Source organism: Astyanax mexicanus, chromosome 8 (genome assembly GCF_023375975.1).
Source record: "Astyanax mexicanus isolate ESR-SI-001 chromosome 8, AstMex3_surface, whole genome shotgun sequence".
Taxonomy (NCBI): domain Eukaryota; kingdom Metazoa; phylum Chordata; class Actinopteri; order Characiformes; family Acestrorhamphidae; genus Astyanax; species Astyanax mexicanus.
In genome coordinates, this window is record NC_064415.1 from 14,118,177 (window position 1) to 14,138,089 (window position 19,913).

The 19,913-nt window shown below is 38.6% G+C and overlaps 2 protein-coding genes across 13 annotated transcripts in view; one reads left to right on the top strand and one right to left on the bottom strand.

The window, feature by feature from the left end:
- clcn3 (chloride channel 3) overlaps positions 1-9,306 on the top strand; it is a 57,232-nt gene extending 47,926 nt beyond the window's left edge. For 4 of the 8 annotated variants that reach the window (XM_022678082.2, XM_007238393.4, XM_007238398.4 and 1 more), the window contains 3 exons: positions 714-930; positions 3,102-3,177; positions 5,757-9,306. In XM_022678082.2, the coding sequence (XP_022533803.2) occupies positions 714-930; positions 3,102-3,177; positions 5,757-5,924 (461 nt within the window). In that variant the 3' untranslated portion in view covers positions 5,925-9,306. Of the gene's footprint in view, positions 1-713; positions 931-3,101; positions 3,178-3,760; positions 3,821-5,756 lie in introns of all 8 variants that reach the window. The other 4 variants (XM_007238395.4, XM_007238399.4, XM_049482916.1 and 1 more) reach the window with 3 other exon arrangements.
- On the bottom strand, positions 4,070-19,203 carry LOC103039980 (oocyte zinc finger protein XlCOF6). Of its 5 annotated transcripts, none has more exons than XM_049482918.1 (4): positions 18,936-19,203; positions 14,639-16,740; positions 12,200-12,279; positions 4,070-5,088 (listed from the first exon to the last, which is right to left on the bottom strand). In XM_049482918.1, exons 2-3 carry the CDS (start codon positions 16,638-16,640, stop codon positions 12,239-12,241), a joined length of 2,043 nt encoding a protein of 680 aa, XP_049338875.1. In that variant the 5' UTR covers positions 16,641-16,740; positions 18,936-19,203; the 3' UTR covers positions 4,070-5,088; positions 12,200-12,238. The 5 variants fall into 5 exon arrangements, 4 of the variants coding, with proteins under 4 accessions (XP_049338875.1, XP_049338876.1, XP_049338874.1 ...); XR_007440466.1 differs by having other exon boundaries at positions 5,078-5,088; positions 14,661-16,740; positions 18,936-19,202; XM_049482919.1 differs by lacking the exon at positions 4,070-5,088 and having other exon boundaries at positions 11,487-12,279; positions 14,661-16,740; positions 18,936-19,202.
- Between the last annotated feature and the right edge of the window lie 710 nt (positions 19,204-19,913).

Consider the following 19,913-nt stretch of genomic DNA (forward strand, 5'->3'; position numbering starts at 1 on the left):
CTCTCACGCCTCTACTACATATATGGTTCTTTGTTGGATTATACAAAGATCCATTTTAAGTTTTTAGAGTCTATTACGAAACTGATAACTTTAAAAATTGTATGTGAAGGCATTATTAACCCTCCCATGTTAACTACTTTGCAAAGGCCATCACTGATGATGAAGCTAAGTTACCACCCAGTCTGAGCCTGTGTGATCATCTTCTCTTATATGGCTATTTTGGCAGAACTTTATAATTCCTATTTAACAAATATGGAAGTCAAATTATGTTGAAATAATACAGATTTGGTGTAAATTACTTGTTTTAATGTTTGCCTCGATAGAAAATAACATTTAAGGGGCAGTAAGAGCTCCACTAAAGAATGATTGTTAATAATATAGTTATTCAATTGTATTAGAGTTTGATTAGAAATGGTCATTAGGGCATTTTAAAAGGCATGTAAGCCTTAACTTTATCTAAAGTGTAATGTGTGTAATGCAAACCCACACACACCCGCCCCCACACACCCGCCCACACACAACACACATTCATAGTGTTTATGCCAGCAGACTTCTCCTTCCTTTACTGACTGACCTAACAGTCTAACAGTGCATCTCTTAAGGTTTCTCTCTTTGTATACAGAACCACATGCAGCTGTCCTGAAGCAGAAAGTAACACTCTCTCTAATTTTTTTCTCTCTCCCTCTCTCTCTCTCTCTCTCCTCTCTTTGCAGAGAACGCCCGGCGAAAGCAGGAAGGCATCGTTCTGAACTCCCGTGTGTATTTTACCCAGCATGCTCCAACCCTGCCCGCGGACAGCCCGCGCCCCTTGAAGCTCCGCAGCATCTTGGACATGAGCCCTTTCACAGTCACTGATCACACGCCCATGGAGATCGTAGTGGACATCTTCCGCAAGCTCGGCCTGCGCCAGTGCCTCGTCACCCACAACGGGTAAGCTGCAGCGGGGTGGAGGGTGGGGGGTGGGGTGCCTCTGGGGATTGGCTGGGAAATTAAATACCAACAAGTCCAGCAGCTTGGTTGGTAACTTTATTGTTTTTAATTTTTTTGCAGCTGAACCAGCTCTTATATTTGCAGCCATTGGATGGATTCAGTTATTAATTTGGCTTATGAAGAGCTCAATAAGCTCACTCTGTGGAACTCTCCTGTTCCAGCCTAGGTGGCACTATTTTTGTAGCACTAAAAGAGTAACTAAAAGAGTAACAATATTTATTTTAGAATTTTATTTATATATATTTGATTCAATAGAGTCATGTTTCTGCTACAGAGAGTCCTATTAATTGTTAGTACTTGTCTACAGTGACTGGACAAGCTGTGTGTGTGTGCTTTTGCACACCTGTGTCAGCAATACGAGCAACATAAAGCAGACAAATGCATTCATATAGTGACTCCCCCCTATATTTAACTCTGTTTGACCCAGTGTTAGCTTAGCTTAGCTAGTAAGTAGAGGTTATAGTCTGGCCTAAATTGTATTTGTAAAACCTATTGTATCAGGTCTTCTAAGTTCATTGGTATTTTCTGGAGGGACATCCTTTATTCTAATCAGTTAGACCTGGATCTAAATGGCTGCTTAATGAGACAATACAAAAGTATGTGGCTACTAGAAACATAATAATAATTTAAAGTGCTTTATAAAACTTTTCTCACCAACCAAGCTTTTCCAAACTTGATTGAGCTCTACAGCACAAGTTTGGTTTGAGGACTTCTTGGTGCATTGAGTCAGTGTTTGCATGGTACAAGTGAAACTACGCAGGTTAATAATAATACTTTTAAAAATCGCCCTTTCTACCGTGTGTACTTCCCCTTTCATAGCTACTAACAGAAATGCTACTCATCAGCAGACACAAGCACAGTCACACACTGTTTCACTCACACTCTCCCACCCACACACATACACACACGCACGCACACACACACACACTCACACGCACACACACATACTGACTGCTGATGGGTTTAGCTATGCATTTGGTGATCAGCCTAGTGCCTCTCAGCTGCTTGGCTTATGTAACTACTGTACAGCCACACACAGACGCACACACACACATGCATACAAAAAGGGTTTACAAGATCTGTCCTTTGTGACTAATTCAGTGTTAAGACTGCAGTATCCATAGGTTAGCATTTCTAACTGACCAGCTTAACTTCAAAACTTTAAACAGATATTTTTATTCAATTTCAGTCAATTTATGCTAAATTTGCTAACAGTGATTTAAAATAAGTAGCTCCACCAGTTACAATAATTGACCTTATGGTAATTGGTGCTATTAACTTTAGTAAATTAGATGTAGTGCACTTTGACTATGTTCACACAGCAATTTTTTTCTTTCACCAGATTTGATGTTTATTACGCTGTTCACTCTGTTTTTTATGTGACCTATGTCCAGTATTTGTCCTAACATCTAAATATCTAAAGTTTGCACTGTTAAACTGATGTGAATGTGCAAAAGAGCACATTTCACCACATAGTCTGAAATACTCCCTTACTGCTTTCAGCACATGTGTTGATGTAAAAATAACTCTGATCACTCTTTTTAGACTGAGTTGCATTGTATTGGATATGTATTAATTTTAGTACCACTTATAAAAGAACGAAATTAAAATTACCAGATTCAATGTGTTTTTGCTGTCTACACTGCCACATATAGAACACATTTTACCTACTGTGTGAACATAACCTTAACATAACCTTAAGTCAGATCATCTGCCCTATGCCATAGAGGGACACCTTGTGTCCGCACTGTGTACTGCAGACCGCACAACATTTTTAAAACATTACCAGATGTCGCTTTGTCAAAAGGCCAAAATAAACTAAACGACCGTTTTTATTAAGCAAAGTTTCGTTTATTTCCTCATCAAGGATGTTTATAATTTTACTTTCAAGACATATTTTGGGTTTATTTCAGTTAATCCCAACACTTTTTTCATTTATGAATATTTATATTAATTTATTTAGTGCTCTTAAGTTGTTTGATGATTTGCTCTGTTTTGTGTTGTTTATTTATATTGGTTGTGTTGTTGTGTTTTTAAGTTTGTCTATGTGTGAGTGTTTTTATTTTTGTTTGTGTGTTGCTAAGTGACGGTCACCACGGTGTGTGTTGCAGGATTGTATTGGGCATCATCACAAAGAAGAATATTTTAGAGCATCTGGAGGAGCTCAAGCAGCACACGGAGCCCCTGGTGATTAGCCCCACCCATGCCACGCCCACTCTATCTTTAAGGCCCCACCTCTTAGGAGGGACGCATGAAACTTGAGTGAAGTCAAAAATCGTGGACAGTTCCCCAGAAAATACTTTTTCATCAATTCCTTTTGGCTGTTTTTTTGAGATTTTCTTTAAAAATTTGGAAAGTTAAGTCATTTAAAAAATATTAATAATAATAATAATAATAATAATAATGCAATTTGAAATGTAACACTTAAATAAACATTCTATGCCACTTAGGGATGCAGAAGAAACCTTTTTATGTTATAATTATATTTTGGAATATATATTGGGGAACTGTCAAGTCAAATATGTATGCTTTTTTCTAGTAGGTAGTTATATAGTATAGCTCCCCTAAGTGTAGGATAGTTAGTGCTTCAATATGTACAGTAGATTGTAATACATTGAAATAAGACCACCCTACCACAGCCCACCAATCAACTACAGCCTTAATCTAATACATGCCCTTTTATGCCCTCCATCTAAATTTGTTGTTTTTTGTTTTGTTTTTTTTTTAATTCGTCCACTGGGGGCTGGGTCTACATCCAACTGGGCTACAGATCGATGACCTCTGACCCAACTCGTAGCAACGCCTCCTAAAAGGTTGGCGAATAGCAGCCGTGTGTAGCCGAACTTTCTTTTCTATCTATCTATTGACTGTTTATTTATTTGCCCTTTTTGACCCTTTTTTACCCTGTATTTACCCTGCGTAGCTCCTCAGTAGCTGTGATAGTGAGGTGCTGTGTGATCTTGTAATCATGGTGATTCATCGTAGCTGTATTAGAGTAGATCTCGTAGCTACACCTATCCCCGAACCAACACCCGTCCCCGCCTCCACCACTCGGTACACCCTACTCGCTATCCCCCTTCCGACTGTGTCTGTGCTGATTCACCAACGACGTTTCACGAGCGTTTCATGCCTCCTGCTCTGTGTGTACTAACCACCTCCACGTCCTGTCCAGTCTCGTACACGGCTAGATCTCTTTTTTTCCTGTCTGCGTTCCGAACTGACGCCCGGTTTGAAATGCAGTGCACTCTGTCGCAAAGAAAGCGTTCAGATTCTTCTTTTATTGCTATATTAGACTTTAGTCTAAAGCCTTACAGGTGCACTGTAGGCTCCATTTACTCAAGCTGATTAGCACATGCAGGTCATTTTGGCTCCTGCAAAACCAGTAACTGAGCAAGTGATGACTGAACAAAGGCTTGGCCATTGTCCAGTTACTGCTCATGTAACTGGACTTGCATGTGCTGATCATTTTATCTAATGCTATTTTTCCACTGGCTTTAGTAAATGTGGCCCAGTCTGTCTAAACCGGGAGTCACTTTGGATTGAGACTGTTCAGTTCTTAGACATGGTTCTTTTACTCACAGCGCTTTACTGCACACTCTTCCCTGTCACACTTCCACACAGACGACTGTGGAACTCAAGCCTATTTCCATGATGAAATTCAAGAGCACATTTTTTTGTCATTGCTGTTTGGCAATGAAGAGAATTTGAGTGGTCTGCTGGGCAGTCGTAGACCTATTAACCCAAAATTTAACATTTGTTTTGGTTTATGTTGAACTTACAACCCCCAAACTAATAATTAAAAAAAGGTTTCTTATGTATATGTGCTTTTGAATTCTGTTAAAACTGCTGACTGGTTGCGTGTGTTTGTGTGTGTGTGTGTACATTAGTTCCTTCAGGCTGAAAATCATGGATGAGTCGGCGATGTGTTCACTGTGCACTCTCTCCCCTGTGTTTTTGATTGGTCCTCACTAGCTCACTCTAGGTGCTGCAGGCCACTGGTCATCACTCCTTAACGTCTCCCTCTCAGTCTGTCTGCCTGTCTGTCTGTTCGTCTTTTCTCATAAAACGGATGCTGGTATCTTTTTTTTGGCAGAATATCTTAAGAAAAAAAAAAGCAAAAATGTATGTTAGGGGTGGGCAACGTGTTAATGTGTTTTGTCACCAGATTGTAATCAGAACAATAACATGAAACTAGTACTGTGGCAGAGTATATTGGTTTGAATGGGTTAAAATCCCAGTCATGCAGCTTGCCATCAGCTGATGGAGCCATGAGAGAGTACAATTGGCCTTGCTTTCTCTGGGTATGTAGATGGGTGGGACAATCAGCCTTGCTAAATTGGGGAGGAAAAAAATGGGAGAAACTTTGAATTAACTCTTAAAAAAATAAATGAAATAAATACATTAAAAATAAATAAATGAATAAATAAAATTAAATCCATAGTAGTGATTTGCCATATTGCCAACCCTACCCTATTTTTTTAGAAATGCCAAATTGAGCAGTATTTTAGTAATTTTAAGTATATTTTTGACCACCCTGCCAACAAAAAGACCTTACATCTCCCACATTCTCCATATCTGCGATAAATTTCTTACTCTCTTTTTCTCTGTTGGTCTCACTCTCTCTCTCTCTCTCTCTCTCTCTCTCTCTCTCTCTCTCTCTCTCTCTCTCTCTCTCTCTCTCTCTCTCTCTCTCTCTCTCTCTCTCTCTCTCTCTCTCTCTCTCTCTCTCTCTCTCTCTCTCTCTCTCTCTCTCTCTCTCTATGCAGGCGCCTCCTTGGTATTATCACAAAAAAAGATATCCTCCGTCATATGGCCCAGATGGCAAACCAAGACCCCGAATCCATAATGTTCAACTAGTGCCCTCCCACACTGGACGTGAGGAAGAGGAGGAGAGCGAAGAAGAGGTCCGATTACTGGACCGGACATCACACTGACCTCATGCCCTGTCCCACCCACCCTCTTTTTTTGCCACTGCCCTGGTGTAAACCTCTGGAAGCCTTCCACGCAGGCCTCGGGGCAGGAGAAGGACGCCCGTGGAAAATCCTGACTGCTCAAAGAGGCTTGGAGATCGGGCAGAGCTCCGACCCCACTGCCCTAACCTGCTGACGGTCATCCACATGCTAACTTGCTAAAGCTAACGTACTCACACAAATAAAAGGCATGCAACCACGACGGCGCCACACGGCCCAGGCACCTTCACTCAAACCACCCTGGTCTGGCTCAGTTCCACCTTGTGTGACCTTCCTTACTAAGAGAGAGAGAGGGCTTGTTGCTGGGGTGAAAGGTCATGATGAACCGCTCAACAGCGAGGAGGGACCTTCACGAAGAAGCCTCAATGATGACAACCTGCCGCTGTGACCCCTGGCACTTCAACTGCCCTGCCCTCACCTCCCCCTACTGCTAAACTCTACAACCATTGTTTACCTGTGACACGTGTGAGTGCGAGTCAGAGAGCATGTTTAGGAACGACAGTGTGTGACAGTGTTTGCATGTGTGTACGAGAGTGAAGTGTGTAAGAAAAGGAAGAAGGAAGCCCCCCCTCTCACATTCCAAACAGGAAGTCACCACCTGCCCCCCGATTCATTCTGGAATGCTGTTCTTTCCATCCGAGGAAGCAGGCTGGCCGTGGATGTGTGTTAGTGTGAATGAAGGAGTGACTGAGCTGTTGATATTGGGGTGATTGAAGTCAATAATGAAACAAACGCTGATCCATTGAGTATTTAACGTTGGCACATGATCAAATGTACAAAAAAAAAAAAAACAGCTCACCTCATGGGAAGCTGCCTAAAGTGAATTTATTAGTTTGTTCATTTGTTTGTTTGTTTTCTGAACTTATGACGCAACAAACACTACAAACACGCTTGTGAATTGAACAGTCAGGAGAATAAAAGCGCCAGGCCCCGCTACATTTTGTTGGCAGGTCTAAGAGCATCAATGGTACTGAGAAATAAAACTGGAAGTCATGCTTTTTGGTACTGGAAATGGGAAAAAAACACAATATTTTTCTTTTCAAGCTATTATTTTTATTATTATTAATGGTACTACATTAGATGTACTGATCATGTAATTTACCAGGTAAGTCCTTGTAATTTTAAGGAAAAATGTGACTTGAACTTGTACTGCACTTGATTTTTTTTGTTGTTGTTTTGTTTTTACGATCATAATCGGCTGCTTTTACATCAGTTTCCACGTTTTCATCATAAAATGTGAATAGTCAACCAACCCGTGTTGCTGTAACCCATGTTGTCGTTTCCTAATCGATTGAGGAAGTCTTGCATGGTCCGCACTCATGCTCAGTTTGTCAAAATGGCAAAATAAAATTGATTGTGGTTGTGCTTACTTTATACAAATACAGGGCTTTCTTTGATCGAAGGACGATTTGCACGAGGCTGATGTGCCATTACTCGTTTCATCTTGTATAGAATCTTCAGAGCAGGAGAACCTACTTAGTTTTTTTTTTTGCATCATAACAGTACATGTCCACTGAATGCCATTTGGAATTCTCTATCCAGTTCCTCTGCCAAGATTTTGTTGCTTAAGGGCTTGTCTGTAAACACCACAGGTAGCGAAAGGATGAGTCTTATTGATTTGCTGTTTAATCCAAATTTTAAAGGGTACTACTGGAAACAATATCAGTAAATATTTTGAAATAAAATGTTTTAGTATGGTCAGAGAAGCTCAGCAGACTACAACACTAACCATAGTGCTTTATCATCAGTTTGACTCCCATTCTATTATTGGTCAGCACAGGCATCTGTTGGCTGATGTATCTGAGCTGGGAATTCAGCACTTTCCTGTGAGCTCTTTGGCTACCTAGTAATGCTAGCATTGCCGGTGGCTGGCTTCACTTGTATCGAAGGAGGCATATGCTTGTCCTCACCCTTCTGGTGTTTGGTTCAATGCAAGTGATGGGGAGTCTGAGTGAGTAAGAGGGTAAAAGGATAAAACTGAATGTAGGGAAAAAATAGTTTTAAAAAAATGACATTTTAATATACATGATTTACACCATGTCAATTACTGGTGTTTATTACAGGGTGCATTACATAGGTAAAGTATTATTCAGAGGTTTGTTAGTACATATATCTATTGTTTAGAGAATTATAGATTATGAATGATGTTGTAATATACATTTTGGCCATAATATCCAGCTTAATTTTACATTTCTGTGCAAAATGAAGGCAGTTAATCTATTTATCCATATTATGGCATCCAATAATATATATTTTAACTCGTTTGCACTTTAAAAAAAACTGTACCTATGGAGATTAAGTGCTCTACATTAGCTACACCATGCATCAGCAAAAGAAGAGGGTTGTGGCAGCAGCTGTGCTATATACACGCTCGAAATGGTCATGCGATTAATATCTGGGTTCACATACATGTCATGGTTGTACATGCAATCCCTCAGTCCCTTACACATTTACTTACTATATGCTACCAGCAGCTGAAAACAAATAGGGGGAGAATTTTTGGATTATGACATCACATGCAGTGGACATGTACTGTAATTTACATACAGGACTTTTTTTCTGGGCAGTATAGCTAACTGTCCCATGTGATTAATTGAATTAACTTATATCACAACTCAACATTCATCTCTTAATCAAATGGTAAAACATTCGCAAACACTGGAAGTTTGAAAAACTGAGAGACCTCAAATCTCATCTTTGCGTAATGTTGCATAACTAACTCTGGTGTGGAATTAAAGCTAGTTGTGACATGCATCAGTCCATATGTTGGTGTCTGTAACATAACCGAACCCCTCTACCGTTTACAGTAACTCCCACCTTCCTGCTTTACAGTAACTTGAACGCGATCTGCCTGTGGCTGGGTTCTCCAGACTTGGTTTTTGATGTTTGTGAACATTGTTGTGCTCAGCAGTGTCATAAATTTGTAGTCTCTTTCTTTTAATGTTGCTTTGGATCTTCTTTTCTATTTTACTTCTCTCTTTGCTAAGTAACATTTTTTTTAGCAATCTGAAAGTCTGTGAATTTGTTTTGGACCTCCACAAAAAAGCAAACAAAAGAAATGAACTGGAAAAAAAGTCTCTGCTTTGTTTCCATTGTGACACAAACACACACACACTAGGCTTTTCCACTTAAGTGAGGCTTACAGCAGAGGAGGTGGGAAGGGATTCTGATATCGACTGCAGTTGGTGTGTGTTTGTCAGCCGAATGAAGGAAAGAAAAACAGCCCTTTTGTCCCTACTGTTCCCCTCCTGTTTTATTTATATTAGTGCTAGACTTGTACACTACTGTAAGAAGGGTTGATTGTACATTTGAAACAAATATGTAAAATTAAATTGTTTAAAATGAAGTGTAATTTTTTTCTTGTCTTATTTGCTAATTATATCTTTTGTCTGCATTTGTTGATGTGTGTGTGATGAAATATTTGTGAAAGTCCTCGTCTTAAACGATAAACTACAGAGAAACTAGTCTCTGGTTGAGAAACCTCAGTAAAACTAAATGAAGCTTCACCTCCCTCCAGGGAATAAACATCAGTGATTGGCTTTGAGATACAGAATTGGCCTCACAAAGTTTTCAGCAGTTTTAGTTTATTTTCTAAAAGTTAATATAAATGTTAATTGACTGCATATAATGATTCTTGGAGCACTTTTGGTAAGCACTGATCACAACATACCAGGAACACCCTTCAATACCTGCCTGGTGTTTTTCTGACCCAGTTATCAATCCATTACAATTACGTCCTTGACTCCTTGATTCTCACATGTTCCAGTTTGTCCTGCTTTTAATTCACCACCATAAAGAACTGATTGTTCACGTGCTGTCTAATATATACCGCCCCTTGATAGACACCATCTGCTGTTACGTGATACATGTCCAGGATTTTATGGGACTAAATCGCCATACTAAATCGTGTCTCGCCAAATGGAAATCAAATTGGAATAGTCAAATGCTACAGAAAAAAAAAATTAAGGCTGATTGCAGTTTATATTTCATATAGTGTTTTTTGTTTGTATATTTATTAACTAGTAACACGCTCCTATACAAACTAATGTTCTTGAGAAATGTTATCTAGCACTCTATATGAACCTATACACGTTCATTAAGATCAATCCAATTTTTCATTTGTACCCTTTTACCCCTTGTTTTCAAGTGTGACAGTTTAATATATATTATATGTATAAGCAACAATAATTTATTATCGTCCACAATAAAGTTATCTATTTTCCAGATTATTGTTACATTTTTGAATTCCACCTTAAATCCTGCAGCATGAAATTCCTCATTAGTCAGTTGTCACATTTTATTAGCTGAGCAAAGTACTGAGACTTATTGTCCCCAATCAAGCACTGTTTATACAACATATATACTCAAGTACATTTAGATTACTATAATTTTACCTTCACACAAGTCTATATTTTGTCTCCAAAAATGTTATTCTACTTTTAGGATCTTTACCCATTTTGTCACTATAAAAATTCTTATATTTTGTGTTAGCAAAAAAAAATTCATATTATTATTTTAAGTAAACTGATGTAAATTTATTTATAAGGCCCTTATGTTATACAAGTGTGAGGTGTTATTTACACTCACCCAGTGCAGCTGCATGGTCTCTCCAGAATGAACCACTCCATCATGAGAAGGTCGTGTTTTCTTTTTTTCTTAATTTCTCAGATTGGAAAGTCACACCGGGGGCAGATGTGTGGTTTTTACAGTGGTCACATGATCATAAATGGAATAATGACCACAGGTTTCAGGCTAAAAAATTTCAGAAATGCTCTACATTCGGCTCGAATCTTTCCATGACTCACTGATCATGTGTTTATCTTAGTGTTCAGAGTTGTCCATCATTAACAGATCACACAAACAGCAGGACTAATGATTGAATACTTTCGTCTCTGCGCTATTTGAGGTTTCTGAGCTCCAGTACAGACCTTGTACAAACACACTCACTCTGAGAGCCTCCAGAAGCTCCCAGAAACATGATGCTCTATGAAATCTTTACCAAATATCCATAAAATCAATATGCACACCTATTTTCCAACAAGAAAATACAAGAAAATATTGGAATGCCACGTATTTGTCATTTTAAGTAAATTAATAAGTTGTTTTCACAAGCAATATTTCTGATAAAATTTTAAAAAGGAAATACACATAATCCCCACACTATATCACAGATTTCAACGAGTGCAATACAGCTCAAACACCAGCCGGATTCTACTTTCTAGCAGTTTCTATAAAGAACGATTCAGTATACAGTACTTGTGCTGGATGTACAATCTATAGGCTAATTAGCACACCAACAAAACAAAAAATGCAGACCAATTGTTGTAACCTAAAGGACAAATGTAAAAATGTTGGGAGAGCTGTGGATGCACAAAGATGACCTTTCAATGTCAAAATGATAAATAATAGGAAATACGTAGAGTTTATTTGCAAACCCAATAGGTGTAATTTTTTCCAAATTAACTTTAAATATATAAATATTTTAAAATTACAGCAGTTCTAACTGTTTCATGCCTTGATCTATGTGATGGCATGTGCAGGTATTTCCTGATTGAGCAGGAAGCTGGTGTAACATTATGCTATGAATAAAAAAAAAAAATCTAGAAGCCCTTTTGAAAGAGAATCCTGACAAAGCTAAAAACACATTGTGCTCTTCTCACTCAACACTCTTAACACTTACACAAGACCTCAACAATTTTGGTTAATAAGCTCATCATTTTATTTAAACGAATAGTTTAAATAAACAAACAACCCAAACATAGCAACATAACTAATGGATTATTTGAATACAATTTTCTGCTTTGCTTTCTTGCTTGTATAGTTCTGCAGCAGCTATTATAAAGCTGATTGTCTGCTATAAGAATCCAATCTCCAGTGTAACTGTTTGTTTGAGGTGAACCAGGCATTCCTCCACCCTAGTAAAATTAACATCTCTTACCTAGCTAAGCTTTGTGTAGAGTGATTTATATTAAAAATGTATATAGTGTTTCTCTTTAGTAATGGGTTTATGAGCTGACATTTAGCTTTTACTTTTAGCTCAATGTTTTAGATGTTTTTTTTGGTTTTCTAACCTTCATAACTGCACATATATCAAACTGCAGAACTTGCCACCTAACCCGCACAGTAACATCATTCTGAAGTTAAGGTCTTACTCAAGCAGACAGATGCATGATATGCGGTCGTGGGGCTTTCCAACTAAAATAGTGCACACACTCTATCAGCACATGTCCCACACTTACCACAGATACGCTTCTACATCTCTTCATCAATCAACAGCCTCAAGCTCCAAACAGTCTCACCAAACGTTCATTCAAGCACACTAAAGCAAAAAGGAAACATCAGGGAAAGAATTCAGTTTATTGGCAATGGAAAATGAGAACGATCCATATAGAAACAATGACATGATGTTCCTTCTATAGCTTTACTTAATAAACAAATCTTGTTTTATATTGTGGAAAACTGCATTATGATCACTTATATGTCTGAATCAAAGACTGCTCCACTAAATATGTAGTGATACTGTATGTGTGAACTACACATAGGCTAGGATTTTTAATTCTACAGTAATAAAGATACTTTTGCACTACGTAGTCAAATAGCATACTACCTAAAACTATAGGGCATGCAGTCGTAACAGGCTAGTGTGAATAAATAATCAAATCTTATGAACTCGGTTCAAGAGATATACTATTAACTTTGAAAAGAACAGAGGACACCAGAAGCAAGTGGCAGATTACAGATTACATTCTACACTGAGTTTCCTATATACACTATATGGTCATTAGTATTGGGATACCCTGTAATTCATTATTCCTTCACAAAATCAAGAGTGCTTTTGTTGGAAAATCTGTACCTACTGTCCAGGGAAGGCTTTATACTAAATTTTGGAGCATTGTGTAAATATTTGATTTCATTAAGAAACAAACGCATTAGTAAAGTCAGGATGGTGGATGATCACCAACCGCCACACCCCCAACCCTGAAACCCCTCCCCAAATTATTGGATGGAGCCAATAAGTTTATGTCTATCTGCTCCAGTGAGTCCTATTGTACTGGCATTAATGTCTCTACAGGAATTATACACATCTTTATCAGTTGGTCAGTTGTTGCAACATAAAGCACCTGATAATGCCTTCATTAGATAAAGGTGTCCACAAACCTATGAGCATATAGTGTACATTAGACTCACCTATCTACATTCAGTGGCCATTGTATCAGAAACCCCAACCATATACACAGATGCACTTTGAATGTTTAGAATGACTGAATGGAGCCTATTAATTGCAATGAAATATATATTAGACCCTGTTTTACAACCTACACCGTCCCGCAGTGGAAAAAGACCACTATAAGACCACCACTGAGACTTAGGATACGTTCACATTACAAGCCAAGTTGCTCAAATCCGATTTCTTGCTCAGATCGGATTTGGATATCTTGACGGTTCACATTAACAAACGTAAGAGATCTGTCTCTGTGTGTAATGTGAACAAATCTGTCCCTGAAATGCCTTACATGCGCACATAGATACATGTATAATCGTTGCCTTCTTCCCCACCTTGGACTAGGCTTAATCCCTGTCTGTAAACCAACCCATACTCTTTGAGACTACAGCTCAGCTTCATTCATTAGCCATTTCTAACGGTCATTCTCTTTTACAGTTGAAGCCCAGTCTTGTCCTGGAGGACCCCTTCCCTTGCACATTTTAGTGTTTACTCTCCTCCCAGCATACCTGATCCAGCTAATCTGCACATTAAGGAGCCCTTCCTTATTTGAAGGTAGTGTATTAAATAGGGCTGCAATGATGTCTCCGTAATCGAATATCGACTATAAACTTGTGACTATAAAATATATAATGAAGCGAGAGAGACAGAGCGCAAAGAAAAAGGAAGGGGCGAGAGAAGTTAGACATACACACATAGTGAGAGAGTGACAAATTCTCCGCTCTGAGTTCACCCTCTGAAGGCTCCACCAGCTGCTCATGTTCAGTAAAACTGAGCTGGATCCTCTTTTAGAGGCTGTATTGAAGTACGTGAAGACATGTGACGAGGCCAGAAGAACTCCTGTGAAAGCGACCCGACACCCAAGTTTTTAGAATTAATATATTAGGCTTATCGGGGTGGTCGCTACCATTAAACACAATATTTTGTCCCTTCTCTATTTTGTCCCTTCTCAGTTTAGAATTTTTTTAATAAAATTTTTAGTTTTTATAAAATTACTTCTGAATTGTAATTAAATCGAACTGAAAGTTGCCTAGAGATTTCCACTCCTATTCAGCATCACTATCCTTAACATACTGGTTCCAGTTTAGCATCAAACACTAACTTGCCTCTACCATGTTCACAATCCCTGCTATGAAAGAAATATCAAAGAAATATCTGGTCACTGTTTCGCCTATAGTGGTTAATTTCCACTGATGAATGGGAGTAAAGACAGTTGATAAACTGTACACCAATAGATGAGCTCCAGTCAGAAACTCCACACCTACAAAAAATGTGCACCTGTATGATTGTTGTTTGTGATAAAACAGCCAGAAAGCGTAGGTATAGGGTTAGTAACTGTAGGTATAATGCGGATAACGGAAGTATTTATATCATTCAGCTACATTCTGAGTGCTTAGGTCAGACAAATGATGAAGAGCATGATGGGTTTTCTGATGCAACTTCAGACTGTACCCACGGGCATAGCTTTTTCCACATACTTCACAGCGATGGTTGCGCTCTCTCGTGTGCGTGCTCATGTGCCTGGCAAGCTCTGATTTATCGAGGAAGGTTTTCTCGCACTCTGTGCAGGCAAAGGGCTTCTCTCCGGAGTGGATTCTCTTGTGTCTGTTCAGTAAGGCCGTGTCGGCAAAACATTTCCCACATATCTCGCAGGCTTTGGGTTTATCTCCACTGTGCCAGCGCTGATGCTTCACATAGTGCGAGGCGTCACTGAAGCGTCTCCCGCAAAGCGTGCATTGAAAGGGTTTCTCTCCGGTGTGGATCCGGCGGTGCGTGGCCAGGTTTCCACCGTGGGAAAATCGTTTCCCACACTCCGGACACTCGAAAGGCCGTTCTCCGGTGTGTGTTCTTAAGTGTTCTCGCAGGAACGCTTCCTTCTTGAAGGCTTTCCCACAAGTGTTGCACTCGAACGGTCTTTCAGTGGAGTGAGTCTTGACGTGAGCTTTGAACTTCTTCTCATCGTTTAAGATTTTGCCACATTCTGGACAAGTGAATGTGAGAGTGGGTTGGTTGATCAGATGTTCAAGACCTGCAAAAATGTTCTCAAGCCTGACATGATCAAACTGTTTTGATTTCGTATGCTTCTGCACGTGCCACTGGAGTCTCCCGGCTGCTGTGAAACTTTTCCCACACTGAGGACACTTGTGTTTTTTCACTTTTCTATGATAGCGCTGATGGATTTGAAGCTCTACTGCAAGTCTGAAAGATGTATTACAATCTGAGCAACTGAACCAATCCTCTTCATTGTGAATTTTTTCGTGCCATTTCAGCCTGAGCTGATGGCGGAACTTCAGGCTACACTGCGAACACTGAAATACCTTGCCTCTGAAGTGGGTTCGCATGTGACTCTTCAACACTCTTTGGTAGGCGAAACTCTTACCACATAAAAAGCACTGATGTGGCTTTGCTTTGCAATGCATATACTGATGTTTGATCAGACTTCTTGATGTGGGGAGGCTCCTGTTGCACTCTGCACAGGTGTAAAACTTCTGTCCAGTATGCACTCGCTGGTGGATTGTCAAATGAACGGAATGAGGAAAAGGCTTTCCACAGTCGGAACAGCTGTAGGACATTTTACCTGCATGGAAAGCTTGGTGAATCTTCAGTTTGGTTTGATCCTTAAAGCTTTTACCACATTTTACACATCTAAAAGGGCGGTCTGAGTTATGAATTCGCAAATACCCCGCCAATTCCATACTGGAGTTGTTTGCTTCTTCTTTGGAAAGTTGCTTCTCCGGTTTAAGACAAATTACACTTTTTCTTCTGATATTCAGAGCCATAGCCTCTTCTGCATGAGTCTTCAGATGAAGCTTTAGCTCAGGAGACCTTATGAAAGTTTTGTCGCAGTATTTACACTGAAATGGCCTCTCGCCTGTGTGGATCCGGTCGTGGATCTTCAAATTCCGCATGTTGGCAAAGTTCTTCCCACATTTGCTGCAGATAAAAGTCTCCTCCTTCAAGTGCGTCTTGATGTGGCGGGTCAGGTAATACTGTAAAGCGAAACTTTTCCCACACACCTGGCACGAGTGTGGCTTTTCTCCTGTGTGTGTCTGCTCGTGGCTCTTCAGGTTGCTGGCTGTGCTGAATGCTTTTCCACACTGGGAGCACTCGAATGGTTTTTCACCCGTATGTGACCTCTCGTGGATTCTTAGATGGCTGGGATCTCGACAGATCTTTCCACAGTATGTGCAGCATATGATTTTCTCATTAGAGGAGCTCAGAAGAAGTGCACTTGAGGCGGAATTGATCTTCTCGTACACAGAGTTAAAATCACCAGATTGAGCAGCGACCTCCACCTCCTTTAACTTCAACATGTAAATTTCATGATCATCTTTTGAACTGCGCTCGTTCCAGCGCCTCCTGCTAGCAGCAGGTGCTTCTTCACTCTTAAGTTCCCTTTCTGTTTCACCAGCTGGATAATCCAACCACTCACTGGCTGAGCTGTGGCCAGTCGCCATGACCTTCACAATCCTCCTTCAGCGGACCACTGTAGTGTTACTTTGAGTTCTGATAAACTCCAGATGTGGTTTAATACATCTCCTACTCCTGTAATCACACCTGTAAGAAAGAAGATCCCCTTGCATTTAAAGCCCAAATAACAACATGATCCACTATGGCATTTTAGATTAGGCCTAAAATTTCATCATATTTTTCCCCTCAATTTTTACTATCTGTAAATATCTCCATCATCTGTAAATATTACATACGTTGTAAAGTGTTTGGCCCTAAACTGCATAAACAGTCATTTTCCTTTTTTTTGGCATAATAAATTTGTTAGGTGTGTGATTTAAACACACTTTTTGTGCTATAGGATAAATTCATCACAATTCTCTGCCAAACATTATAAGTCATAAGCCTTTTGTTAGAAATATCCTATAGGGTTTTCCATAAACAGAATGTGATGTAACGTATTAAACTATTTGAACACCACATTTCTCTCAAATTGTTAAGGTCTATAAAAACACTAATGCCATGGATAAAACTGTAGTTCAAGAACAAAGCAATAATTTTTATGTTAAGTTTTCACTCCCTACCAAAACAGGAAACAGCTTAACATGCTTAATTTTCATAAAATAATGACCCACAAACACCTATAATATGTTGGACAAACTGTAAACTACAAACAATGCACGATTAATAAAGTATAGAGTAAATTTCAGTCTGTTTTTTTTTACTACATTAAGCCGTGTTGAGCTGCTTCTTCAATATTTCAATGGGAAATGCTTCCCTGAAAACATAAGCTGATTACAGGTTCCCCCTTTTGGCACCAGAGTGTGCGAAAAAAAAAGATATTTTTTTTAAAGCTTTGTTCTGTTTAAAGGTAATAATAAGAATATATAAAATTATATTGACATGATTTATTACCTTAAGCCATAAAAACATGCTTTATACTATCCTTATGGAAAATAGGACTAATATTCCAGAATGGATAAAACTATAGGTTATTATTAAGGTACTATACATACAAAAATGTAAAACACTCTGTCATTGTCACGCATAAACTCAATCACCATTTAACATTTTCTTTTCCTTGCAGTAAAAAAATTAATTCAACTGAAAGTTTTTTTTTTTTCCTTTATCTTGTTTTGTGTATTTTTTATAGTTATAATCTAGTAGTGGTGGAGACCATTTCTGAGAGATTTTTGTTAAATTTATGCTATTTGACAGTGTAAAGAGATTTATTTTTCATATCATTATTTTACCTAAATCACACCAGTCAAAATACTTTAAAATGACAATAACAGCAATTTCAACTAGATTACCCTAGGAATCCTCTGTCTTACTACAGGACGGACTGTATGATTATACAATACTGCAAAACATTACTACAGTCATGCAGACATACATATATTAGAAAACATTATAGAAATCATATATTTTCTACAGAGTCCATAACGTAATAAGCATGGCTTTTTTTAGTATTTTTTTCTACTCTAAATATTTTGGAGCTTCTTAAATCTGGTAGAATATCAGTAATCAGTGTAACCTATAAAATCCCTTGCTTAACGAAAATATTATGGTTTATTTTTAGACTGCAGGTTCCTCATTTAGCCCTCCTGGCAGCAGATGATGTACATGTTTAATAACAGGAGGTGTCCCTGCTTATTTTATAACATAAATTCCGGATTTTTGCTCAATGTGTCAATCTATTGTGGAGAGAAAACGTCAACAGTGCTCTTCTCCCTGTCCTTTATCCACTCAGGTTCAGACCAGGATTTAAGAAGATTAACACGACCACCACAACAAGTGACGGGTGGGGAAAAACTACAGGTTATAAAGACGAATGAACGACGTGTTGTTTGTTTTATAGGCGATTTTAACGTTTAGGGGTATTTTAGCGCATCTGTTAGCTCTTTTTTCAGCTGTTTACAGTAGAGATGGGTAGAAATTGGTAATCTAGATCCAGAAAGTAAGAATCCACTCCAGCGTTTTGTTTAAACTGCCTGAGCGGCGCTGAGATGCAGGAGTGCCGACCAGGCAGTTTGTAGAAACGCTGGAGTGGATTTTTACCTTCTGGACCTGGATCTCTACAGTGTTAAAGCGTATAAAAGCTAGCTAACTGCCGAACTGGCCTGTTATTTTAGCCTCTTAGCTAAACCCTGTTGTCCAGTTAAGAAGCTTTTTTGGCTCAAACCCTGTTTGCCTTCAATCACGCAGCTGGTCTCCCGTTTCATATTTATGATATATACTAAATATATCCTCTACGTATAAGACTGTCATTTTAAAAATACGTATAAAAACTAGCTTTTTACCTTTATTTGACCACCTTCTTGCGACCCCCAGGTTGAAAAACCACTGGTTTATACAAAAAGTCGTCAGATCGCCCCCTGTTGTTTATCTAGACAGCCTAGCAACGTTAAAAAACATAGCCTACATTATTCTGAGGCCTGATATCGAGCCTGATATGCATTACAGCTTATACACAACTTAATACCAATTTACCACTATCCAGGTAAGAAACCCACAGGTTAAACAGAATTCCAACAGTTTTCGTGTGTTTAGTCCTGAAACGGACTACAAAATCTGTCGCGTCGCTGACGTTCCTGTCAAAGGCTTTCATGGAGCAGCGCCAAGCTGAACCATGGGAATTGTAGTATTTAGTAACGTATTTCGTCTCAAATTAGATTGGTTGAAAATATTATTTGTTTATTTATTTATTTAATTAATTAAATAATATATTTTAATTTGTATATATTTTTTGTCAGTGCACTAAACTGAATGTTTACCAATATTGCTGCTTAAAAACATAATTCTGAAAAATTACTTGCTTTGCCATTGTTTAATTTAAACACGTTTTTAAAATATTTAATACGTGTATTGTGCTGACTTTACCCTTTACGCCATGATGCTGCTCTTACGGTTATTACACAATTCATACAATTCCATACCATACCTTATTTTTATGTGTTTATTTACTTATTTTATTTTTATATCATGTTATAGCAAGGCATATCTATGTCAAATACAATGGGGGCATCATGAAAAAGCAGTGGTGTGTCAAATAATCAGCTTGGGCTCAAAAAAAGTTCCTAAAAAAATCTTCCAAAAAGTATTTACAAAAGTATTTTGTATTTTCTTACAAAAATGTGATTTATGCAATAGAGGGTTAAGAAACTGGGCAGTCTATAACATAGTTCTATAGTATGTGTGTATTCAAGGATTCAAGGAGATTTTATTGTCATTCGCATCACATGTGGTACATGAGGTGGAACGAAATTGTGATCTCACGA

Excerpts from the sequence above, each read along its gene's own strand:
- LOC103039980 (XM_007238400.4), bottom strand. The coding sequence starts at position 16,640 with ATGGCGACTGGCCACAGCTCAGCCAGTGAGTGGTTGGATTATCCAGCT.